The 27,622-nt window shown below is 40.8% G+C and overlaps 1 protein-coding gene across 1 annotated transcript; it reads right to left on the minus strand.

Moving 5' to 3' along the window:
* On the minus strand, positions 1-27,512 carry LOC145768117 (puromycin-sensitive aminopeptidase-like). The gene is made up of 20 exons (XM_082579589.1): positions 27,266-27,512; positions 8,851-9,013; positions 8,553-8,622; positions 8,051-8,210; positions 7,755-7,848; positions 7,551-7,630; positions 6,779-6,927; positions 6,531-6,645; positions 6,065-6,186; positions 4,181-4,328; positions 3,928-4,038; positions 2,533-2,795; positions 2,312-2,456; positions 2,015-2,237; positions 1,417-1,517; positions 1,248-1,346; positions 1,072-1,179; positions 574-729; positions 457-504; positions 1-254 (listed from the first exon to the last, which is right to left on the minus strand). The coding sequence occupies exons 1-20, from the start codon at positions 27,479-27,481 to the stop codon at positions 120-122; spliced, it is 2,706 nt and encodes a 901-aa protein (XP_082435715.1). The 5' UTR covers positions 27,482-27,512; the 3' UTR covers positions 1-119.
* Positions 27,513-27,622: the final 110 nt, after the last annotated feature.

Consider the following 27,622-nt stretch of genomic DNA (forward strand, 5'->3'; position numbering starts at 1 on the left):
TGCATGAAACCAGCAATTATTGAAATCTAATCAACGGTGAACGTCACAATGAATGTCAGCCGCTATGATCAGCGACGTAACAATGACCGAACTGTTGGTGACATCATGCCGTGACGTCATCAAGCATTTTCCTTCAGCCAGTCAGCGACGGCCTGACCATCTCTCTTCCACCAATCAGCTCTGAGCTTGATTTGTTCGAGCGATTGCTGGACGGTTCGTTCTGCGGCGTCGGGACGATTTGCGTCGAAGAATTCCTGAAACAAAAAGCTGATTAACTCGGGGGGGGGGTTGACACAAGTTTCGCCTCCAACAGCTGCGGTCACGCACCATTGAACTTTCCGATGGCCACCAAGTTGAGATACAAGGTGCCGGGTTCGATCCTCAGAAGGAGAGACGCAAACTCGACTGACCAAAATCTCTAAGATGTCGCCACAAAGAGCAGTGTCGAGTACTGACCTCAATCTCTTTGGCTTGGCTCTCGGTCGCGAAGTTCTCCGTTGTTACCTGTGCGGTGAAACAATAGTTAGACAAGATGCATCGCTGACGTCACAATGGCAACGGGGTGCGCCTCACCTTCACCAATCGAGCCATCAGGAACTGGCCTTTGTACAGGTCGTGGAGTTTGGGCCAGTTCTTTTTGGTGAACTCCCAGGCTGCGTCCCGGCCCTGTCTGTGCGATCCAGCCAGTGCTCCGATCACAAACACTCTGTCGTTCGAACGCACGCGATCCTGACAATGAGAGGTTTGTTCGTCAATAAACAGGATAATGACGACGCGTATAAGCATCAGGGCGTGCAATGACCATTTTTTCGGGTTTTCACATTTTTAGAACGTTTCAAACACGTTTGACTTGCATAGTGGCTCTTCAGTCTTCATTTCATACCAGTTTGTTTTGATATGATATGAAGAGTTATTAAACAAATTGCAAACCTAGTGTGTGTTAGCAGGAAAAAAGTGAACACCCAAAATAAAAATGGTCACTGTACGCCACTGATGGGTAAGTGACCCGGGAGTGCTTTTTCAATTAAGATTAGAACATCTTCGTTGACGTAGTTGCAACAATAAGCTCACCGACATCGCGAAGTCCAGGACTTCCTGCATCAATTCCTGATCTTTGATCGCTCCCAGACTCCTCTCTATCCTATTGCGTTCCTCGTGGAGATCCGCATCTTTGTGGAGCTACAACAAGATCACTGGTTCATGAGGAAGCTCCTCCATGTGATTAGTCAATGGGTTTATGAACTCACAGTGAGCATTGTCTCCAAGTCCTTCCTCCCGCCGTGGGAAAGCACGTTCCCGTAAACAGGCGCCCGCAAGTCAGCGTTGAGAGAGCACGACTTGTCCAGCTGCAACAGCAAAATGCCGATGTCTCATGGGACGATAGCGCAAGCATTATGACGTCAGTCAGTATCTTACGTGAGAAGCGAGTCTTTTCACTGATTCCGAAACAGTTTTCTCGCAACCGCAGTTCCCCATCCTTCCGACCACGAGACTCCGCAACATACCATCAAGATGACCTGGAGGAAATATCCATCAACAGCTTGCACCACACTCTGTCGGCTGCATAACCGAGTGGTGAGAGGCCTTGAACCACACTCGAAGGGACGCTAGTTCGACACCGCTCAAGAGCAGGCGATTGTGTCTTTGGCAGGACACTTAAAAGCATGCCTGAATGTGAACGAAGATTAGATTCCTTGCCTTCCCGTCCACCTGTGCAATCTAAATCTTCATCGTCGGGCGTACGCCTGGATACGAATAACACAAAAAACACTTCGGAAAGTAAATGCAAACTTTTGTTCATTAAATCACAAACAAGAAATTTGAGGCTTGAGGTGAAACAACCAACATGGAGAGGTAAATGACATTGTTTCATAATAATGAAACTAACAAGACAATCCCGAGCGCAATCTCTCTGACGTGGCTAGAATGCTTTACGTGTCACTGGCTTTAACACCAAAAGTTGATTGTCATGCCTCCGCTCCCGTCAGTGACGTCATCAACCACGTGATCTCACCTTCCCCGTCCTTTGGCTCCCATCCCAAGGAATCTGAGATCTTCTTGAAGAGCTTGAGGACGAACTTCTTGAACTTCCCATGAGTATCATCGTCGCTCCAAAACAAGGTGAAGAGCGTCCCTACCTTGCTGTTGACGTCACTCCACACGGTGTAGTTGGTCTCATTCTCGTAGGCGGCCAACGTCTTCAGGAAGTCCGTGGTCGGCGTCAGACCCGACGATGCCTGCACGTCACAATGTGATGACGTAGTCACAAATCAATGGTTCTTCAATCACATGCGCATCGATGGTCACTCACCAGCGCGAAGATGTCGCTCTGCAATCCGAGACGATCTCGGGGCTGGAGGGCCATGCTCCGGACTGCCGGGAGAAGAGAGGAGAGCAGATCCGAACTGTACCGGACCCGGTAGAAACCATAAGTACCCGGGTTCAACTTCACCCATCTGTGACGTAAGGACGACGTCATTGACACGTCAGATTTGTGCATATACTACAAAAAATAATTCTGTCGGTGCTCACCCATCACGAGGAACGTTGTCAATGACAACCTCGATGCTCCGTTCTTCCATGAGGATCCTTTTCACTGGCTCCGCAGGAGAGAATGATGTGGAGAAGGATATCGGGATCGCCCACAGGGGGTCGCTATCACCAGTGCTCGCCTTGGCAGCGTTGGCGCGGAACTTGCTTTGAGCAATGGAGAGAGTTACAGAGGTGTCGGTTCGACTCTTGCACTGGACGTCTAGGACAGGGTAGCCCATCTGTTTGGTCCATGTCGTCATCACCTAAACGAAGGGTCAAGTTAGTATGAGGTAACACACTAGTGCCTAGTGGCGCGGGAAGCAACATTACAGAATGAGGCATAGGATTGGTCATCGGATGGGGGATAACCGCCACTCTGTCATTGATCTCCTGCGGCAGCTCGGTGAAGCTGTCGGCTCCATCAAGATGACATGGCACAGGGATGGATGACATGGCACAGGGATGGATGACATGACACAAGGATGGATGACATGGCACAAGGATGGATGACATGGCACAGGGATGGATGACATGGCCCACAGGGAGGGATGACATGGCCCACAGGGGTGAATGACACGGCACAGGGATGGATGAAATGGCACAAGGATGGATGACATGGCACAGAGATGGATGAAATGGTACAGGGATGGATGAAATAGCCCACAAAGATGGATGAAATGGCACAGGGATGGATGAAATGGCACAGGGATGGATGAAATGGCCCACAGGGATGGATGACATGGCACAACGATGGATGACATGGCACAGGGATGGATGACATAGCACAGGGAGGGATGACATGGCACAGGGATGGATGAAATGGCCCACAGGGATGGATGACATGGCACAGGGATGGATGACATAGCACAGGGATGGATGACACGGCACAGGGATGAATGACATGGCACAAGGATGGATGACATGGCACAGGGATGGATGAAATGGCACAAGAATGGATGACATGGCACAGGGATGGACGAAATGGCACAGGGATGGATGACATGGCACAGGGAGGGATGACATGGAACGGGGATGGATGAAATGGCACAGGGATGGATGAAATGGCACAGGGATAGATGACATGGCACAGGGATGGATGACATGGCACAGGGATGGATGACATGGCACAGGGATGGATGACATGGCACGGGGATGGATGACATGGCACAGGGAGGGATGACATGGCACAGGGATGGATGACATGGCACAGGGAGGGATGACATAGCACAGGGATGGATGACATGGCACGGGGATGGATGACATGGCACAGGGAGGGATGACATAGCACAGGGAGGGATGTTTTCAAGTTTTGTGGATTTACTTTTCCGCTGATGGTTCAACCACGACATGCCGCCACAAGAGGACAACCATGACATAGTTACTAAGGTAACCGACCTTTTGCACAGGCTTGCCACTAGCGTCACCTAGTGCCTTCCACAGGTCCTCGGTGAATGCGTTGCTGTAGGCGTGCTTGGTCAGGTAGGCTTTCATTCCCTTCCTAAAGGCCTGAACAAAAACAACTTTATTATCACTGTTCGTCGGAAAAAGATCCTGTAACTTATTTCACTTCTATGTATTTTAATCAGAAAACGGCGAGAAGGAATCACTGAAGCAGAATAGGCGACTATAAGGTGACGTCACTGCTTACCTCGTCTCCGATCCAGTTGTGCAACATTCGGATGGTGGAGGCTCCCTTGCTGTATGAGATGAGATCGAATATCTCATCCACCTCGTCAGGATGACCAACCGGGATCTCGATGGGGTGGCTATTGTCCAGCGCGTCAAGGTTCATCGCCCTACAATCGTCATCAATCATGGCGTTATAGCGCGTCGGTGGACGAGCGGGCTGCTCTATGGCGCTTCAAGACGAAGACTCGACCTTACCATGGAGCAAACCGCAAATGCGCCAACCAACGCACAAGTAGACGCCATGGCACACAAACCTCGTCATTCCACAACAGACGTCACTGTGGAAACACTCAGGGAATGTTGGCGACCGTAGGAAATAGTGAGATTCGATAAATGACGGTCTGCTACTATTCGAAGAATCCGAATTCAGAAAAATCCCAATTCGGAGACAGCCTTTTTAGGAGAAAGCCTCTTTCGGAGATTTCTAAAATCTCACAGCGGTATCTCTTTATTCAAAGGAATTAGATTCAAAGGAAAGGAATCACAGCTTTCTGTGCACAGTGACCGGATGCCTGCGTCCAACACCATTGGATAATCTCCCCATTCTTGCTGGCATCCAATCTGCTGAGCTTTATCGCGAAGAAGCCACTCTGTCTCTCGGTGAACAAGTAATTGTAGCCAAACTACCTTCTCCACCCCAAGGTCTCTGCTACCGTAAACGAGCTCTCTGGTGACTGAAATCAAGACACCCATTCGTGCCAGCCGCTCAACCTCTGCATCCCCGATGCCGACACCCGTCCCACCGATCTGACGCAACAAAGACAGGCGTGGGTGCGCCTCAACCGTCTCCGTACGGGCGTCCGGCTTTTCCGCTCAACCATGCACCAATGGGGAATGGCCTCTTTCTCCTCTTGTGAATGTGGTACCGAGGAACAGACCGTACACCACATCAATGAATGCACCATCTACAGCTCGCCTAATAGAGTGGAAGGTCTGCGTGTCATGGATGATGAAACTAAAGACTGACTGATCCATGAAAGTCTTCCAGCATAGTCTGAGAACATCGTGAATCTGGGTTGGTAAAAGAATAGGCCCTCGGCCCCAGAGGCTCACACGACGACGACGAGCTTATAATAGACGATAATCAAATAAAGTCTCAGCGAAAATGTCTCAACTAAAGTTGCCAGATATCGCAAAGGCCCATACCAACAAGATATCAGCTAATGTACATCCACCTCACTGAAACAATAACTTCCTCGTTTGCATGGATATCTTCTTCTTCTTGTTTTACGTCTCATTTCCTAGAATCAGGGTAGGACGGGGTCTGGCAAGGCACATCCTCTGTCTCCATTCATCACGATCTAGGGGGTTAGTGTTGGTCATCTGCCACCGCTTCCTGTCATCGTTTACGGTGTCACTCCATGTCTTCCTGGAACGTCCAGGCTTCTTTGTACTAGCTCATGGATATGGGAAGATAAAAACAAAAACCGCCTACCCAAATGATCCCTGCAAATTCTCTAAATAAACAGAAGAGATCGCTGTATTAAGAAATCACCGAATCGGTGTTCACCAAAAAAGGCTGTTTCCTGATTGGGATTTCTCCGAATCGGATTCTTCGAAACGGGATTTTCGATGTAAGAGATTAAGAAAAACAAGCTATGAATTTCTGTTGTTTTTATCAATTTAAATTCGTAAACGAAACAATACGTCACTCAGACATGTCCTTGAAACGGATAGTGATGTCATCAAGCAGCGTACGGGGTAGTTTGTGAGGTCACAGCTTCACGTCACTGGGTTGTCACAATTATTTGATTGATTCTTCATATTGCGTCACATTGCATAGCGTGAGGTTTGTATGTCGTCATAATATAAGTGGACGCGCCATCTGACTGCGCTCACTGACCTGACGAGGTCGTCACCAACGAATTGCGTCCATATGTCGAACTCTGGGTGGCAGTGGTCGGTGGCTAGGTACTCCATGAAGCTAGCGAACCCCTCGTTCAACCACAGGTGGGTCCACCATTCCTGCACGATGGTGACGTCATAAATGATGCTTGCGTCATATAAGCTACAACAAGCCTCCTCGAGCAGTACCTCAGCGGTAAGCTCAAACATGCTCTCAAGCCTCCCCTGGATACTTAGTAAGGAACACCAAATCCTTACCATGTGCTCCCAATCTACCTTAACAATAAACCAAGCCATCACCTACGGTACCAAAGTAGTGACAAGCGATGAGAGCGCGATTTGAATTTGCCTCGGTTTAGCGTGGCCGGTCGGAAAACAGTGTTTTTACACACACATGAAGTATAACCAGCTCAATGTGACGTCACACTGTGTGGATTCAAATGAGACAAACCGATCGCGGTTACCATGGTAACGAGGTTGCCGAACCACTGGTGGGCGAGCTCATGTGAGACCACGATCGCCACCCACTGGCGAGTATGAGCGGAGGAGCTCGTTTCATCGATGAGGAGGGCCGTCTCTCTGGAGGAACACAAAAACGTTCCGTTAATCACCATCAAAATCAAAGTTTAAACTTCATCAAATATATCAACAGTGATAGCTTTACAAGCCTCTCCTATAGTTAGCACAACAAAGCAGGGCAGAGCAAACCTACCGATATGTGACCAGACCCCAGTTTTCCATGGCCCCCGCGCAGAAGTCAGCAATCGCGATCAAATCCATCTTTGGTAGAGGGTAGGGGATGCCGAAGTACTCCTGGTAGTAAGGGAGCACTTGGATAGCCATCTCTAGTGCAAACCGGCCCTGCAGAGAAAGCACGACGCAATTTGAAAGCAAAGAATTGCATCATTTCGATTGTTTCCTCGCCATTAGACGCCAAGCATACTTCATTGTGGAATGTTCCTTAAATTACTTGCAAATGAGTTCTTCTTAGCAGTAGCTGGCCGTGTAACGATATCTTCACTCTGTCAGTCTTGGTGAAGTAATGGAAACCACAAGGATTATGCAATACATTGAGTTTCGCTTTTAGCATGATCGTTGCTTATTTCACCATGTAGATATTAACGACCTGTTTTAGCCTGATGCTGCGAGTTCGCTGTGGTAATCGGTCAGCTTTCGGAACACAGTTCCCTAGTCATGTGCTCATACATTCGTCATAGCATATGACCAGTCATGTCATGTTCCCTAGTCATAGCACATGACCAGGGAACTGTGTTCCGAAAGCTAGTGCAAATCGCTATTACCACAACGAACTCGCAGCATAAGACTAAAACAGGTCGTTAATATCTACATTGTGAAGTACCAGGAACTTTATGAAACTTTCTCAGTCCGGGGATGAAGATTTCCAGCACCGAATAAAACCCTTTCACGAACCAACTTTTGACCTATCACGATGGCCGCTGTATGATCACGTAACTGCCACCCACCTGTTTGGCTTTTCCCACGGGGGTGTACACTCTTATCTTCACACCGTTTGAAGTAGTGTCCTCTAGATAGTCGTACTCTCCTGCGTGGTGTAAATTTAATGATGACGTGAACACCAAGCTCATGTTTGCACAAATATAAAACAATTACAAGTTCAGCAGGTCAACAACTGCAGTAATTCCAGGCAATAGGAGCGGAATACGAACCCACAACGAAGGCGAGTAGGTAGGTGGACATGATCGGAGTGCGGGCGTACTTGACAACCTTCAAGTCACCATCTTCCTTCTCATCGATCACGTTCTACAAAGCAACAACATTGGAATCACGCGCAATTGATTTCCAACCGCAATCCTCAACATTACCAACCCCACCAACCATGCAACGGCCGGACAGACCACGATGCTGCCCTTTGGAATCAAAATGTTATTTAACAACTGCGACAATAAATTAAAGAAGTTGGCTTCTTGCCACAAGCAGTCTTCACGCTCCACTGCACACTGACCATGTTGGATAGCGCGACAAGTTCCTTCCGCACCACCAGAGTCGCGTCAAACGTCGCCTTCATCGCTGGCTCGTCCCAACAGGGGAAGCATCGACGGGCGTCGGTAGCCTCGAATTGCGTCACTGCCGCGAACCTTTCCTCGCCGTTTCCGGCCACGTACCTAGCCAACCGGAACCACATTAATGATCAAACAATAGACGTCGTTTTTAAAGCCACAACAGAAAAAAGTGATCAACCTCACAAATCTGGTACGAGCATAACAATGTTTATGCAAGAACAATATAAACTAATTCGTCACGTCAATGAGTTTATTAAATATCAAACATTTCAGCCGTTCGCCATCCAGCAACAAATTTCAATAATTTAGTGGTTCCTAGGATGCCATGGGTCTTGAGTCCGGAGCGGCGGCTCCTTTCCCATGAAATATTACTCATAGTCACTTTACACACGGCAAGATTTTCTAGCAGATGCAAGTATCAGTGATGAGAATTAGTAGACGCACTTGCTCCTGTACAAACCCTTCATCTTGTTGTTGACTTCTCCTTTAAAGACCATGTTGATCTCGCCCTCTCCTGCCGGGAATGGAAAGTAGTTACTAATGCTGACTCATCAATTTAATGCTGAGTCAGCTTCTTTATGCTTTGTATATCAGTTCGATGTTGGGGACGCTAAAAAATCTGTGCCATGTCACTCCTAACTTTGTTTGCTTTGATGGTGAATATGCACCAAAGAAAAGTTTTGTAGTTACTTGGAAATAAATGAAACTTAAATAATCAGAAATGATTTCATAGCGTACACACCTGTAGCAAGGTCATTGGGAAATTGGAGAACGACTTTTTCTTCGTCTTTATTGTAAGAAATGTCGTTAGATTCGACTTTTTCCCCAGTATTTGTGACGTATGTTGCTGATGACACATCGATGTCAGCACAGTTCAGTGTGACAGATTGAGTAGCTTTTTGAACCTGAAAATGAATTTATAAAAATTGTCGGTATATTTAATATATATCCAAACAGTGATATGACAATTGTGCGTACAATATTTGAAATGTTTTTTTTTTTCTGAAACAATTTCTTTTACTTACAAACTTATCATAGCATATATCATATGTAGTAAAAATAAGGTTTATGAATACAACATGCTGAATAACTAAGCAAAGTTAGCATCACCTTAGACGACTGCATAGGCTAGTTTGCCAATTTTCATCACCATAGTCCATATGGTTACCGGTATGGGGTGTGCAACTGTGCATGCTACTAATAAATTTGTAAAAATTGGTAAGTTATGGGGTTAACCTACATCGGGCTGTTCAACAAAGATTCAAGCTCATCAACAAAAGGTTTATTTCGGTAAACCCGGAATGGCCCGTTTCGGCGAGTTCCCTATTCGGAGACAGCCTTTTTCGGAGAGTTCCCTATTTGGAGATTTTTTGAATTTTTTTTTGAAAATTATCGGGTGCCGTAGCCTAATTATTATTGCCGTTTTTACATCGCTTCAACGTCGCTAAACGTTGAAATCGTGCAGAGAAAATAGAAATAAACTGTTTGACCAATTAAATGAAAATTCGTCATGTCAGTTGAGTTGTTTTTATTTGTGACCATCATATCAAAAACAATACACGTCAACATAGCAAAGGTCGAGGGTAGAAGCGACAAAACGCGAACGTTAAAACGTGCTTGTGACCCAAGTAAGTGATTGAGTTGAAAGAAATTTGGCACGGCCGCAACACCTTCAGAAAAATTTAAGATATGAAGCGAAAATAAAAAAAGATGTTATAAAAAAAAAAATCATGTTTATGTCTATAAGTTAGTACTTTTGAATAGTTAAAATGATTACCGGTAGTTTGGATCAACAAATGTGTGGCCTACAGCTTGGATTAAAAGGAAATTATCGGGTACCGTAGCCTAGGTATCCCGACCAGTAAAAATTTGTTCCAAGAACCCAGTTAGCCTAACAGTTCATTTTTACATTGTAGTAACAGATAACCAAATGTGTGTCCTATCGTTTTAACGTCGCTAAACGTTGAAATACCGTAGCCTAGTTATCCCGAAACTAAAAAGCGAATTAAATTTATTTTTGAACTCTTAATGTTTGCTCAGATAAAATTGACATGTATCCTGCGTTGCCTTCTGCATGCAAACTGAGACTAAGAATATATTAGAATCCTCAACTATTACAAAATTCTAAATCCAACGACGCCTTCTGTTTATTTATGTACAGTAGAGAGTTTTGTGTTTTATTCCACAATAGTTGAAATTCTCGAAGCTTTAGATGAGTGGGGTTTAGACCTAACCACTGAGATCTTAAATCATATTTATGACACCGGAAAGACTCTAGTGATATGGTACGTTCCATATTCATAACTTTACCAAAGAAAACCGGAGCAACAGAATGCTCACTCCACAGAACAATTAGCCTTGTGTGAATCACCTAACAAACATCTTACTTCGAATCATGATGATGAGCTTGAGACCAAAACTACAATCGGAAACTTCAACAGCACAGTTTTTATTTGTTCCAGACAAAGGGTCCACAAAAGGAAGTTTTGCATTAAAAATGATAACAGAGAGATGTATGATTGTATGTCCGATTCTTCTGTTCATTTAGAGAATTTTGTATTTTATTCCACAATATCGTTTTTTTTGCATTCTTGCATTTTATCCAGTGTTTGCCTTTGAGTGCCTTTCCAGACGGCAAAATTCGTCATTTTTACATTGATTCAACGTCTGCAGACGTTCGAATCAATGTAAAAATGACGAGTTTTGATGTCTGGGTTCGTTCAAAATATGTGTTTTACATCAAAACAATAGTTTTTACGATTAACAATAGGGGTTAATGAGATAAAGTCTCAGCGAAAACGTATCAACTAAAAAAAGACAGTTGCCAAATAGCGTTTGCCATAAAAGATGAAGTTAAAACCTAAGTAGCAGTTTAGAGTAAACCTATAATTATTAAATAATTAATTTTTAAAATTAATAATAATTTTTAAAAAAAATTTGAAAAAATCTCCAAATAGGGAACTCTCCGAAAAAGGCTTTCTCCGAATAGGGAACTCTCCGAATCGGACTCTCCGAATCGGATTATCCGAATCGGACCCTCCGAATAGTAGCAGACCCCGGTGAACCACCCAGCGCTAAGTTGGCATAAAATTTGGTAAACTATAATAATACTCAGCAGAAAAGGGATAGCGTTTGCAGTTTCACTAAGTCAACAATAAAAAATTAATTTAAGAAAATATTGAACCTATGATTCAGGCCTGTACTCTGCAGTCCGCATGTTCATGGAAACAGACACCTGCACAATTAAGCTGTGGTGACGATCAACAAACCTGGTAAAAAAACAATATGCTACTATGCATGACTAACTACTTACGTACTACACTGGTGTCTATCGCTGTCAATTCTTGCTGCAATTGGCTGCCAAAAAACTATACAGACATCAAAAAACGTAGGTCCCTGTGGGTTGGAATCATAGCCATGTTTCTGTTTCCAGACATCAGCCACAGACAAAAACTTTGCCTGAAGATTGGGCTTCCATGATCAAACAACTGCTTATCAAGGTTGCAAACTAACGAAGTTTTGTCGCCTTTACCAATTGATTGCCCTTTCACTCAAATGACGAACTGTGGCTGATACAAGTGACTTACCTCCCAAGACATATTAGTAAGAAAAAAAATATATAATTTCTTAGTACAAAAAAAAAATTCACCATATAACACAATTGAGAATTCACATGGACAATGGACATTGCACTTAAAAACTGCTCACAACCAACAACAAAGTTTTATATTCCATTAATTCAACTACTTATTGCACACAGTAAAAAATCCTTGACTTAGAATAGATGACGATTGACGACCATGACATGCCTCCAAGCCCTCCATGATTATTGATGTAGCTTCCATATGAATAAAATTAATATGTTATATAGCCTATTCTGCTATTGTAAATTGAAATAAATGTGGGAGCTTTGTCGAAATAAACTTGATTCGTTTCTAGCACTAGTTGCTACGTTCATCTGATGAAATTGAAAGTAAAATTAACAACAAACAAACAAAACAAACTTGATTGATAGATTCAGGACTTTAGAAAAACATTCAAAATGAAAAATTTGATTATTAAGCAATTTTGCTACATACATACAAATTCCACAGCAGATTTGATGTTTTTTAATTGAACTAATGCTGCATATTCCAATTGTTACGGACAATCGTTCCCCAAATGAAACGTCACATAAAACCGTTAAGGTCTACTTAACCTAGCTGGCGTCTTACGTCATAGAAATTATTAAAAAATGAGCAGAGATTGCAACATACTTCGTAACACCAGTAAAACATTGCACAATTTCTTTGAAAACCTATGGAAATTGCTTCACAATGTCTATCACTGTTACGTCACAGAAGCTGGTTACGTGCATTTGAAATATCTCAAGTCAGTTTCGACATTTTAGAATGGTCGTTGGAAGGTTGGTCGAATATTAAAACTGTTTTGTTTGTGCTTACCAACTAGACGAAATTTCTGTCTTTTATCCTAGTAATTTGTATTGTGGTGACAAGTTTTAGTGGGTACGGTGTTGACTCCTTTTTCGACAGCCTGTTGGCTATTTTTTGCTGAAATACAATTCTTAAAAGACGTTTTCAGAAGAGCATTTTTTCGGTGTCATTGCATACAGACAAAAGGATCCGGGAATTTTATGTTACAACTTTCCCATGAAGATATTATGGTTTACCGCTGTGACCACCAATGACATGAACTTTAAAATCCAAACAACAATTTATGTTTGCTTTAAGTCATTTCAACGTTTGGCTATGTTTTCCCAATCATCATAATTCATCAGTCAATCAATCAGAATCAGTGATACTATGCTTTTCTCTTGAACATACAGGGCACAGGCCTCTAAACTCTTATTTTTCTAGTGACCAAACATGGTACCAGAGCTTCTTCCCAGCAGACAAATTCTCAAGCCCGGCAGCAAAAACAAAAAATGATTAAAAAAATAAACGCAGGCTACACAAATAAAACTTAACTACCACATGGCATTTAATATAATAACAGTTTAAAAATAAACTAAAAAAAAATAATGCCAAAAACGACACCTTTGAAAGATTTCCAAAAACTGTTAATATGTAGAACTATGAAGCACTAAAACTTGCGTTTTATTTCAATATAAGGGTTATAAGTGCTAAAAAAGGTGTGTTTCAATAAGCATTAAAGCTGCATCACTGAGTATTGGGACATAAATGTTTTTTAAAAAATTTGTACAATAGTCACTCCTACAATATACCATTTGCTTATCTCCTTGCACATATATAATATACTCTTTAATGTTTTATGTTGTTTTTGTTATTTCACTGTATTGTGTTAAGTACCAGCATTTTGTTCCTTAATTTTTGTGTTTAACTTATATTTTTTGGGTGGCAGCTGACTTTGGTGACTTTTTGATCTTTTGCTGTGCGAATTATTTGTGTTTATTGTGTTATGTATTGACGTGTTATTGCTTTAAGTTGCATTGTAATTTACGTTGTTGCTGATTGCTTCGTTGCTGATTGCTTTGTTACGTTGCCTTAAGTTCCTTTGTCGTTTTTACTGGTGTTTATTTTCAGTCTCAATTCAGTTTGCAGTTTATGTCGTCAGAACAACCTAGTTGCATTTTAGCGTAATAAACTTTTTAATAGAGGAATTGTAGATGGTTTTACTACATTTTATTACGCTAATAAAGTATGGATCTAAAAGACTTGCGCCCTAGACTCTTAGCTGCGGACCCGCAAAGTAAAGACGCTAAACGACAATGGGTGCATTGGTACAAGTCTTTTACAATTTATGTAGAGAAGCTCGGAGAAGTTTCAGCTGAAGACAAGTTGAATTTGCTTATAAATCACATAGACGCTTCAATATATGAACTGGTGTGTGAGACAACAAATTATGATGAAGCTATCGAACAACTGAAGCGCCTTTTTGAAAAGGTTTCTAACCCCATGTTTTCTCGATTTGTTTTAAAAACTAGGAAGCAGAAGCCAGATGAATCACTAGACGAGTACATGCAGACCTTAAAGCGATTGAGCCTCTCCTGTGACTTTTGGGCCGTATCGGCAGTTGCGCATAAAGAGGAAGCTATACGTGACTCGTTTATCGCTGGGATTTCGTCAAATCACATTAAACAACGCTTGCTAGAGGACAAAAATGCTTCGCTACAACAAACTTTTGATAAAGCTCGATCCTTAGATGATGCCCAAACGTTTTGCAATCGTGTCGAAATGACTGCGAGCCAGACTCCGTCTTCACTTGATTGTGGCGCAACAGCTTTTGAAACACGTCCTACCTTTAAAATTGAAGATTCTTCAGATAAGGAAGAAAGCTCAGATGTTAGCGCCGCGTTGGTTGAAAAGTGTAACTATTGCGGAAATAGGCGACATAGTAGAAGATATTGCCCTGCTCGTGAAGTTATTTGTTTCAAATGTTCTAAAAAAGGTCATTTCTCAAAAGTTTGTTGTCTTTCCAGGGTAAATCGAAAACCTATTTATTCATCTGCTTCTACTCCACGAGATGTCATTATGAATATGACAACCGAATCTTTCGACACCCACGCAAAGGTCAACGTCCCTGTTACAGTTAACGGAGTTCAAGCCAATGCTCTCATCGACACTGGCTCTACCCTTTGTCACATGAGCGACCGTTTAAGAAAGCGTCTAAATCTAAATCTTGAAGAAAGTGAATGCCGCATTGGTTTAGCCGTGAAAGGATGTTCATCGCAAAGTTTAGGAATCTGTAACGTAAAAGTCGCGCTTTTTGGACAAGAGTATGATAATGTAGGAGTCACTGTTTTGAAAAATTTGCTCACCGACCTAATTATCGGACAAACTTTTATGAAACAGCACAAAAGCGTGAACATTCAATTTGGAGGGCCTATGCCAACGTTACAGATCGGAGCATTAGAAGCTATTAAAACGTCTACTTCAATACAGCTTTTCAAACACTTAAAAAAGGAGTGCCATCCGATTGCTACAAAGCCTAGAAAGTATTCTCAAGCCGATAGAATAGGGTGTTCCATTTCAAAAAAGTTTTTTTGTAATAGTGATTATGAGATGGGATTTTTGGTCAAACGAAGTATCCTTTTTAAATTTTTGACCAACTCCAATTTTTTGAGGTCCCATACCCCCCTTGAAATATAGAGAAATACCCCCTATTAGACATTAAGTCAAATGTTTGAATGGTCATAACTTCTGGTTAGAATGTAATAAAACCATCATCTTTTCATTAATTCTGCATGATTTTTCATGCTAAACAAGATTACATGGTTTTTAAAGTCGTAAAATAAAAATAAAAAAAAATATTTTTTTAAAAATTATGTATACAAAAAAATTAGATTTTGATATTTTTTTTTTGAAACAAAACTTGATAATGGCATTCACTACGTAGAAAATAATACAAAGAATTTCAATACACTCCACAGGCAACTTAGAAAATACAAGATAGGAAAACACAAAAGACTAACCAAAGTTAATGTAAAACATTCACGATAACGTAGCCTGCTAAATCTTCGTATTAAACTTGTAACATGCTAAACCATAACAGGGTTCGATCTTAGCGGTAGTCCGCTAGCCAATGGCTAGTGAAAATTTGCGCGGACTAGTAGAAATGTTGAAGTACTAGTCCGATTGGCTAGTGAAAATATTCGCCGGTGAAAAGTTTTGGTTTACAAAATGGCGATTGGCGACGTCACTCTCACTCTGAAATACTGCAGAAATTTGCTTGCCAGAGGCAAAATTGCACGAAGAAGGCTGCATAGTCGGTCAACTGAGCATGTGACTACTTTTTTCTCGCATTTTCGCACGCCAGGTCGCCAGAGTTGCCAACTTGACTTTTTTGAAGCCAGATTTTGAGAATCTGGCTGTTTTTCAACTCGCTTGGCTTATTTTTTTTAAATAGAAAAAGCCAGAAAAATTAGGCTTTTTCTGGCTTTTTTTCATGTTTCATCAATTTTTTGTCAAATTAATAAAAAGCCAACATAATTTTGGCTTGTTTTGGCTTAATTTTATCTTTCGCGATTTTTTTTAGGAAAAAATTCGGTCTGCGTCAATTCGAGCAGCAATTTCTACCTTATATTTGGTTGTAGTGTCCAACTGAATTTCGTTTTGAAGCCGAAACTAGAAAATTTTCTGGTTGTTTGTCTTTTCATTAACTATGTTTCTGCGTTGTCGCTGAAGTCAAAGTTCGGTGGGACACTATTTGGTTGTACACTTTTTATATGTGTATGTTTAATGAATACTAATTGGCCTTTTCTTGGCTTTTTCAGCTATTTTTTGCTGGCTTTTTTAGGCTTTTTTTGTGACTAGGTCTGGCTTTTTTTTGGTGAAGACAGGTTGGCAACCCTACAGGTCGCCAGCACGAAGCCAGCATCCCAGCAAGCAGCAGTTAGCGAAATTAACGTTTTTTTTGTTGATATATCGTGATCAAATGCTGATTCAACGTTACTACAAAGTGTCTAACGCTGGGTGTTAGCTGGGTAGTTATCGCTATTGTTAATACGTCATCAGACAAGTGAAAAGTCAGTAAACTGGTGGGACTAGTGAAAAATCGTGCGGGCTAGTGAAAACGGAGAGCAACTAGTCCGGCGAGCTAGTGAAAAAAAAAGTTAAGAATGACCCCTGCATAACTGAACATGCATTCCTATTGCATCATTGCAACCACATATTGGCGAATATCATTGTCAGTCTTTTCAATGGTATATCATCATCATTGGCATTTGTGCTATCCTTGACTCGTTTTTCGATGACACATCGTTTCAGCAGTCCAATGACTCTTTCATTGTTCATCTGACTGTTTTTGAACGATCTCCATGCAGCCGGTGTGCCCAATGAAAGACATGGAGAACACTGACTGGTGAGTGGTGACATCATAAAATGAAATGAGTGTCTTTTTACCTGATAGCGCAAGCATTGACTGAGTTTTTTTTGGTTTCTATTGGCTTTGTTGCAATCTTGCTGACGTTTTGTGGCAAAATTGGTGGTTCATCAGAATGAGATGCCAGGGTGACATTTTTGGGGAAACCCACAAGCTTCCATTCCTTATAAAGCTTGGAATCGCATACTTTACAATAGCATGATCAGACGCTGCCATCAAATCTCTATTGGGAAGTGTAATGGCTGGTCCGTTTACAGCACTGGGGTGGAAAAAAATTGAAATAAACATTGGACCATACACATCAACTATAAATTGGCTGATAGACCTTAATCTAGCAAGTTGAGTGGCATTCAGTGCAAATGACCTAAAAAGTAGAATACGAAGATAGCCATTGGTCAAACAGCGAGCATGATGGACACTGGACAGTCTTCTGTGCAACGAACAAGTATTGTTTCAACTCATCAGGAATGTCCTGGAATGTTGCACAACTTAGGACTAAGAGTAAAGCTTGGTCAGCTCTCATGAATTTGTTGCCTGGAGTTGATGTTGCTTTCTTTCCCAAAGAAGAATTCTTTTGGTTTTCTCTGATGGCTTAATTAAAGTATCTCTGTAATTTTGTAGTTCATCAACCATTAAGTGATTTTTTGTTAGTTGGCTAATGAAATTAAACACAGCTCCATTACTTAAAAGATCCGGTGATTTTGTATTGCCATCAATAGCTGTTATGACATCTCCTAACAGCAGCTCAATGCAATGATACAAACATTCAAGCGATATTCAATCTTGGCCGTATTTCAGATTGCAATATTTCACGATTATCGTCACTATTCCTTTTTTTGAGCCTGTGTTTACTGCAGTACTGTCAGAAATTACACACAAGATATTTTGCATGTCATCGATTGCAACAAGCTTTATTTTATAGATGTAAAACTTGCCTCCCCCTAGCACTTTCCTTTTCCCTGAACGTTTTGAGGGCAATGAAAAAGCAACCATATATAAAATTGGAAATAACAGCCACTGCCAGTCTTTCCCGATTGAATAGCTTTTTTCCATCGAAACAAAGCTGATGGATGACAGCATTCCTCAATTTCAACAAACCATTATCAGTGATCTTCTTTCTACAGTATATGCAATGGCATTGCGATGCCATGTTGAATGACTTGTCATTGCTGACAGTGCTGATTGGAATAATAAGACTACCATTATGCGTTGCGCAATTGTAACTGAGAATCCAAAGTCGGACTTGGTAGAGCTACGTATTGAGACAGTAAATCAACGTGTAACTCAGCTGGGCAGATAATGGAAATAGTAAGCGGCTGTTCACAGCGGGAAGAACCTATTTAACGAAGGGATTAACCGGGTTTTCATTGGATAAATAGAAGGTGCACGTCCAACAGTGCAATGCCAGGATTTCGCTGTTATGCAATTGTAACATTAATTACGTGAAATACAGCAAAGAAGCGATAAACTTGGAGTAGTATATATCACTAGTGACTTGCAGTGTCACCTACGGCATAGCAACAGATGGAAGTGGTGGGTCGTTTTATCTGGCGAACATACCTTAAATCACAGATTTTTGCTTGTAAAGTCAGGGGTCGTCTTATATGCCGCGAAATACGGTATTGTAATTTTTTTTGAAAACTTGCAAAAAAAATTTTTTTTTAGATTACTCTAACACCTTAAAAACCATGTAATCTTGTTCAGCATGAAAAACTATGCAGAATTAAGGAAAAGATAAGGGTTCTACTACATTCTAACCAGAACTTATGATCATTCAAACATTTGAAATTTATGTCTACCGAGGGGGTATTTCTCTAAATTTCAAGGGGGTCATGGGACCTCAAAAAGTTGGAGTTGGTCAAAAATTTAAAAAGGATACTTCGTTTGACCAAAAATCCCATCTCATAATCACTATTACAAGTGTAAGTTCAAAAATTTTTGTCAAAATGGAACACCCTACCGATAGAAGTTTTATCTCTTCAGAGGTGCAGCGACTTTATAAGGAAGGTTTAATTGAGCCGAGTCGTTCGCCATGGCGAGCACAACCTCTTGTGGTCACTCAAGAAAATCACAAAAAGCGTATGGTCATCGATTTTAGCCAAACCATAAACAAATTCACTTGTTTGGACGCGTATCCTTTACCTCTTATGTCAGACGTAGTGAACAATGTTGCTAGGAACAGCATCTATACAACGCTAGATTTAAAAAGTGCGTACCACCAGGTAGAAGTTCCTCTGCAAGATCGAAATTACACTGCTTTCGAAGCCGATGGAAGCTTGTGGCAATGGAAGAGAACGCCGTTTGGTCTAACGAATGCAGTACCTGGTTTTCAATGGATAATGGACAACATTATCAAAGACTACGAGTGCAAAGGTACGTACGCTTATCTTGACAGTATTACCATTTGCGGGAAAACCCAAGAAGAGCACGATCAAAATTTCTTGCAGTAGCTCGAGAATGCAATTTAACTTTCAATGAAGCAAAAAGTACTTATTCGGCAGATACAATCGACTTGCTTGGATATAGAATCTCTAAAGGTACTTTAAGTCCTAACCCCGAAAGAGTGGAATCTTTACTAAAAATCCCGCCTCCAAAAAGTAGTAAACAACAGCAGAGGATTGTCGGTTTATTTGCGTATTATGCGCAATGGATTTCGCGTTATTCTGACAAGATTCAGCCTCTAATTCGAAACACTACCTTTCCTCTGAATGATGCAGCCCTAAACTCTTTCGCGACGTTGAAAGCTGAATTGGCTCAAGTTACGCTTGGGGTGATAGATGAAGAAATTTCATTTACAGTAGAAACTGACGCATCTGACATTGCCATTTCAGCCACTTTAAATCAGAACGGGCGACCCGTTGCTTTTTTTTCCAGGACACTCAACAAAAGTGAAAAAGTTCACTCAAGCATAGAGAAAGAAGCGACGGCAATTATCGAAGCCATTCGAAAATGGAGTCATTTTCTAGCGGGACGCCGATTCAAACTTGTCACAGATCAAAAATCGGTGGCATTCATGTACAACAGCAACAACCATGGCAAGGTAAAAAACGCAAAAATTTTGAGATGGCGACTGGCACTATCACAGTACGATTATGAAATTGTTTATCGAGCAGGGAAGTATAATACTGCTCCCGACACCTTATCTAGAGTGTATTGTGCAACTATGATGGACAATTCGTTGTATGAAATTCATGCGGCCTTATGCCACCCTGGAGTAACTCGCATGCATCATTATGTTAAAACAAAGAATTTGCCTTATTCTATTGATGACATCCGTAAAATGACATCCGCTTGTGAAATTTGTGCTGAGTTGAAACCTAAGTTCTACAAGCCAATTGAAATTCCATTGATAAAAGCTACGCAACCTATGGAGCGCTTAAGCATCGATTTCAAAGGACCTTTACCTTCTGCTACGAATAACAAATACATTCTGACTGTAGTAGATGAGTACTCTCAATTTCCTTTCGCCTTTCCTTGTAGTAAAGTAGACACTGAAACTGTAATCTCGTGCATGTCTAGTCTTTTTGCAATGTTTGGTAAATGTGGTTATGTGCATTCGGATAGAGGTGCATCGTTTATGTCTAAGGATTTTGTGTCTTACATGTACAGTTTGCGTATTCCTACCAGCAGAACCTCTATATACAATCCACGGGCTAATGGCCAATGCGAAAGATACAACGACGTAATTTGGACTTCTGTAAAACTTGCTTTGAAAACTCGAGATCTTCCTATTTCTAAATGGGAGTGTGTTCTACCTGATGTTTTACATTCTATGCGCTCTTTATTATGTACTGCAACAAACGTGACGCCACACGAGCGATTTTTTAATTTTCAGCGTCATTCAAGTCTAGGTCTTTCCATACCTACTTGGGTTAAATGTCCTCAAAAGGTTTTATTGAGACGACACGTTCGTGCTAGCAAGTATGAACCGCTTGTCGAAGAAGTGGAAATGACTCATGCAACTCCGAACTACGCGCACGTTCGTTTCGCGAACGGACGCGAAACCACAGTGTCAATTCGTGACATCGCTCCAACTGCTTGTGGTGGCCTTGACGAGTCGACTCTTAGTTTGCCGGATCCCGGGAGTCCAAACGAAGGGATAAACAATCCATCTGTGAAAATTCCCGAACAAATAACAACTAATAATGAGTCTGTCAATGAAGATGCACCTGCCCCGTCATCGGAAACTCATATACCGACTGATACCAGCGAGCGCCCCATGCCCCGGCGCTCATCTCGTTCAAGGCGACCGCCAAACAGATTTGTAAATTAATTAAATGTATTTAATGTATTAGCGCCTTTAATTTTTGTTGATCCCTATTGATAATCTATGGAAGGGGGTGAATGACGTGTTATTGCTTTAAGTTGCATTGTAATTTACGTTGTTGCTGATTGCTTCGTTGCTGATTGCTTTGTTACGTTGCCTTAAGTTCCTTTGTCGTTTTTACTGGTGTTTATTTTCAGTCTCAATTCAGTTTGCAGTTTATGTCGTCAGAACAACCTAGTTGCATTTTAGCGTAATAAACTTCTTAATAGAGGAATTGTAGATGGTTTTACTACATGTATATCTTTGCTTATCCACCAGCAGAAAAAAATAACGCAGTGGTTATTCTTGCCACATATGTGAATATAGCCTCAGAGGCTACACCTGTTCACTCAAGCATGATGTCCTTCTTTTTCGCCTTTTCTTAACAAAAAAGATGCATTTGTAACCGCTAAACTCTATAACTTTTAGCATGAACGCCAGTGGCTCATAACAACTGCATCGGTCTCAGATTACAAAGAGTGTCGGTTTGACACCACTCAGGAGCAACTTTTTAACTTCATCAAATTCTTTTAACTGCTTCTAGCTGTAACAGTATGAATATAATAATCAGATTTAGTTGTTAGAATTTTTTAATTTTTCTTGCTGGAGAATTTCTTTTGGTAAATTTTTGTTGGCCAAAAGGGGTTGACCACGTTTGCCTAACGAACTTGCATGTGATCTTTACTGAACAACTGTTTGCTCTGAGTCACTGAGTCAAATTTCTTTTCATATTATTTGCCAGCCAAGTTCACGAAAATGACTGATTTTATGCACTCTAGTTTTATTGTTAACAAATAAGTTTATGGCTGCAAACATAAACAATAATTATTTCAAGAAAAGAGTATTATTACAGTGAGTTTACCAACATGAGGACAGTCACCAACCTGAGGACACCCACGGTTTGTCATTAAGAACTGCTTTTATTCTTCACGCTTCCATCTGATTTTTTGCAAGTACTCTCAGCGGTACTTCAGTCACTCACAAAAAAAACAAGAAAAATTTTGATCAAAAAGCAAGCATTTTAAGACGATTCAACCAAATTGTTTGATAACGCACGCATTTTTTTTTTGAAATTAGTTTTTACTCATTTTCGTATATGTTAACATTTTACAAAATCCTCTGGGCGATGCATCACGATTTTTACACACGAAACTCTTTAATGCTTCTTATCACTGATGCGTGAAAATGTGGTTTCTATTCTAAGGGGTTTTTTTTGCTGAGACTTTTCGGTCATTTGTACGAAATGACTTGAAAAAATTCTGTCCCTTTTTTATTCTTTCGGTCATATTTTCTGATAAAAATATTTCCTTTCAAGTAGCTGATACAAACTAAAATTTGCACTTCCTGACTAGTTACAACAATAAGTTTCGCTGAAAAACGTTGTCGTGTCATTTTGACCGAATTGCAGGCCTCGAAATTCACGGCGGACATGTCCGCGGTCACAGCATGTGATGTCCCCGGGAAGTACCATCTAGATCGGTCATATTTGTCCGCCGAGAAATAACAAAGGAACTAGCGATACAAATTGTCATTGCATAGCACAAACAATTGTTGCGATAATATAATTTCCGCACAGTCTAGCGCGCATCTAGAAAATGTGAATGAATACTGTATCCGTAGCTTCCATTCAAGCAGGAAAACTTTCGATTTTTACGTTGCTTCAACGATTGATGACATTGAATCAGCGTAACAAAAGTGATTTTTTTCGCTAAGAATCAATGGGAGTTACGGTACTTCTACACACCAATCACGCGCAACTTAGTCCAAGTCTTACATTACAACGTCTGGCTTTGATCTGCGAGTAATATTGATAAATCAAGGTTGGTTACAAAATTAGATTATACGAGTATCGTAGGCCAGGGCTAACCTACTCAACTGGCAGACCGCGGTCCGAATCCAAACCTTCTGGGTGTTGAAGGTGGACCTCGGGCTTCCGGAAGAATAACTTCATTGCCACATTTTAGGACCTCTTAAAACAGATTTCCATTAGGGAAAAGCAATTTTTTATGATTATCCAAGAAGCTGGGTGCTTCACCCCCAGACCCCCCCATTGGCCCCAACGCTTTGCCGTTTTCTCTAAACAATGTGCGATCCACACTGCTACACTACAAAGAAATAAAATACATTTTTTCCTTTTTTATTTCTTTGTTTGTGTCAAACAAAAATCCAAGTTGTGTTAGGCACTACCTGAAAAGTGTTTCGATGCTCGCACTGGTTGTTTAATTTTCGTGGTTGCATATGAAATATTCCCCGGACAGCAAACATATTCAACTTGTCAAAATGGACCTTTGCTAAAATTAGTTGAGTAGCCCTGCCGTAGGCTATTACAGCAAGATGCAGCAAAATTTGTTAAGTTTTGTTATTACAGTAAGAAAGAAAAGGCTCAGGGAAAATTCACTTTCGCTCACATGACATGCAAAAATAAACCTAAAGAAACAAACTTTGAACAGCAGAATAGCGTTAGTGCAGAAGTTTTCCGACTCGTGCCCAGAGCATTGTGACGCAAGAAGTCACACGACCTGGTCGGTGGAAGTTAATCAGTTATGAGGCGTATTAAGCCAGAATGGCCCGTTTTGGTGAGTCAGATTCGGTGAGTTTTCTATTCGGTGAGAGCCCTATTCGGTGATTTTTTTTTAATTATTGGGTACCGTAGCCTAATTACTATTGCCGTTATAGGGTTAGGGGTTAAGGATTAGGGTCTTATTTCAACGTTTAGCGACGTTAAAACGAAGTAAAAGCGGCAATGATAATGAGGCTACGGTACCCAATAATTTTCAAAAAAATCATCGAATAGGGCTCTCACCGAATAGTAGCAGACCCGTATTAAGCAACTACACGGCGCTTTCCCGCTTTGATTCTTCAAGCGCACGTCGTTGGTCTGATGAAAGCCTTTTAGAGTGACTTTGCTGAAATTTTAAAAAGCCTTCTAATCCGCAGCTTTAGTTCTCAAATGGCGAAGAATTATCAAGATAAAGTGATTAAGCATGATAATCGATGCTAAAATGGGTGTGTCCGCCATGAGATTTATTTTGTCCGCCAAGATAGCTGCTCAGACCGGACACGTTTGCCTGCCGTCAACAAAGACGAATTTCGAGGCCTGGAATTGACTATATATTTTTTTGGACATTTTGACTGAATTGACTATGGATATATATTTTATCGGACATTTTGACCAAATTGATTATATATTTTTCAGAAATTTTGCTAAAAAATCGGTCAATGACCGATAAATGACCGAAAAAAAAAGGCAGTGGCTATTTGACCGGCTCCGGTCTTTGAATCTGAAACACTATTTGACCGGTCATGACGTCACTACATAAGCACTTTTTTCTTTTTCTCTTTCAAAGCAAAAGACGATAAGCGCCTTAAGTTCAACACGTTTTCTTCAACTGAGTCCGTGGCGCATACGTAACGTCTCGGGCTGCCATTCTAGAGGGAATGAGTTCGATACTACCTGGAAGCATTCTTTTTTTTTTTTTTTTAACTACAAAAGGATACAAACTGATATGAATGAATCAACAAGTGAATAAAAAAGTTTCAAAACGAATTAAAAAAGTTTTAGTCTTTATTTTTAACAAATTCCTTTCATTTCTTAGCACAAATTCTCTGAAAAATTCACACCTTCTAATAGGCTGTAGCCTGTAAGATTACGTTTCGCTGAAGTCCGAAGTTAAAAATTAAATCCAGTCTCATTGTCGCACAACAATCAGTCAAGTTTCAAATCATCATCTCAACCAACCCTTCAAGACAACTTTCCACTTTCACTTTACTACGCTACGCTGAAGAGGTCGGGAGATCGAAACACTGGTCAAAATGACCGGTCAAATGGTCTTTCGCTACCATCCTGATTGCGCCATAATCTAACCAACAGTTGTACAATGCATTGTTTTGACAATTACATTTTACTCTGATTATTTGTTAATATATGGCGCTGTTAAAACAAAATAAATTGACTTGACTTGACTGGCCTTTGTCCGTAGTTGCTTTTCATAATGTCTTTTTAGACATTCTTTTTGGGTCAATAATGTCTTTTTAGATATTACTTTTAAAGAAATAAAAAGGAGTCAAAAGGCATGTAAATTTCACTCTGTGTGGAGCTACGTGTACTTGAGAGGTTAACTGTTATTCTTTTATTCACAAATTAAAAAAACTTAACTTTATTACTCACATTTGGAAAGATTTAAAAAAATGGGCTGTAGGCTACTCAAATTAAAAATTGACGACAAAAATGCACTTTGGGTCAAAATTTAGTTTAAAAAAAAAAATAGAATGCTTCCAGGTAGTATCGAACTCATTCCCTCTAGAATGGCAGCCCGAGACGTTACGTATGCGCCACGGACTGAGTTGAAGAAAACGTGTTGAATTTAAAACTTAAGGCGCTTGTCGTCTTTTGCTTTGAAAGAGAAAAAGAAAAAAGTGCTTATGTAGTGACGTCATGACCGGTCAAATAGTGTTTCAGATTCAAAGACCGGAGCCGGTCAAATAGCCACTGCCAAAAAAAAACTCAGACTTTTCTAGCGTAGATTTTTTTATCAGAAAATTACATTTTTGTTACGACTACCTGGAGTAAGGTGGCGCACCAGGCTACGGACACTTCAGTTTGGCTGCCAATATATATGTTGCGTTGTTGTGTGCTGCTTACTGCTTAATATCATGTTTTTGCATTTATTCAATAGGCTACATTTTTCATGGCCTTGTTTGTACAAAAAACACAAACAAGGCCTTGAAAAATATTTGGGGATGTGTTTAAATGAACTGCTTCCCAAATAGTACACAGTTAGACCTAGAATATTTATAAGTCAGCGCTCAGCCTTTTTGCTAATTTTTTTCTCATCAATTTTTGTCAGTGTGTGAAAGACTTAGACTTGTTTTTCCATAAAGTTGCAAATAAAGAGAAAAAGTTTTACATGGATGCAATGACTGCCGGGAGCTACGTATGAAGCGTGGACAATGGACATATGGTTTTCAAATCCAGATATTGGTAAAACATTTTAGACATGCTTGAAGGAGAACATAAATGGACATTCTTTCAATTCTTATCACCACCAATGTAAATTTTCAATGGCTTCCGTACCGTATGTACCCACACACAATAAAAATTGGCTGTGGCTAAGTGTAAATATGGTAGCCACTTTAACAAGTAAAAATTCTGCCACTAAAATTGACTAGAATGGCACCGCCAACCAATCGTAAGCTACGTTGCCCTGTGACATGAACAAAATGTCTGCACGAGTGCGCTTGATTCACAGCTGATCAAAAAAAAAAAGCAGTAGGGTTGTTCCAAAACTGCTACATATCGTACCAATAACACAAATAAACTTTTTGATATCAATTTTCTTCGCTGATTCCGAATATGTTTTCGTTTTTTTCTATAGCACACCAGGTTTGTATTTTTATGCGTCCAGTCGCAAAAAAAAATGTTTCTAAAATGTCACTGGGAATCACAACGCATGGTCAAATCCGCATTGTACAGGCTTGAGGTTAAAACCATCATTATTATGTCAAATTGCGTCGCATTTGCATGAAAAACTGCGGAAAAATGTTTGCGGAAACTGCGATCAGCGAGGGTTAGGGTTAGAGCATAGATTACTACTCTATGGTTAGAATTAGGGTAAGGGTTAACGGAAACTGCGGAACAAATTTTGCGGAAACTGCGATCAGCGAGGGTTAGGGTTAGAGCATAGATTACTCTATGGTTAGAGTTAGCGGAAACTGCGGAAAATGTTTGCGAAAACTTCGATCAGCGAACTTCGGTTTTGAGCTATTTTTTCTCTTGATCTTTTCAGGGGGAAAATTTTAAAATGATTGCGGAAACTACGATCAGCGACTTCGGCTTTTTTTAATTTTTTTTCTTGATTTTTTCAAGGTACGAACTGAAGGTCCGAACTGTTCATGGTACGAACTAGGTTGCATCCAACCTTTCCTAACTTTAATCCTAACTCTGGCAACATCTGACTGTAACCATGGCAACAAGTGGGTAAAAATAGCCAGTTTGATAAAAATTACTTACTTTAACTTTAATTGTTTGCTTCCCATCAAACACAAAAGTCTTGAGACAAGGCTTCAACCAGAGATCGTAGTTAACAGGAATAACATCAGTAGGCAAGCGAGAAAAAGGCTTCTTTTCAGCTGGCATGGTGGAAAAACTAAGGCAAGACACAGATCTTTTACAACGTGTAACTGTAAAATAGCGATGTACAGTAAAAATTGTTGAATATAATTTCATCGAAGCTGGAAAAGTAAGTTTTCTAAACTTCTGAACTGAAACCTGACTACCCAATCCTTGGCTTTGCAAAGCAGAACCAAATTCAATCAACCAACTGAACCACAAAGTTGCCAGATAGAAATGAGATGTTCCAAACTCGGC

This window comes from Aplidium turbinatum, chromosome 4 (assembly GCF_918807975.1).
Source record: "Aplidium turbinatum chromosome 4, kaAplTurb1.1, whole genome shotgun sequence".
Lineage (NCBI taxonomy): Eukaryota > Metazoa > Chordata > Ascidiacea > Aplousobranchia > Polyclinidae > Aplidium > Aplidium turbinatum.

Excerpts from the sequence above, each read along its gene's own strand:
- LOC145768117 (XM_082579589.1), bottom strand. The coding sequence starts at position 27,481 with ATGAAATTATATTCAACAATTTTTACTGTACATCGCTATTTTACAGTT. Across the intron at positions 9,014-27,265 it reads AGCAAACAATTAAAGTTAAA|GTTCAAAAAGCTACTCAATC; the intron begins GTAAGTAATTTT and ends ATTCATTTTCAG. Across the intron at positions 2,457-2,532 it reads GACAACGTTCCTCGTGATGG|ATGGGTGAAGTTGAACCCGG; the intron begins GTGAGCACCGAC and ends CTTACGTCACAG.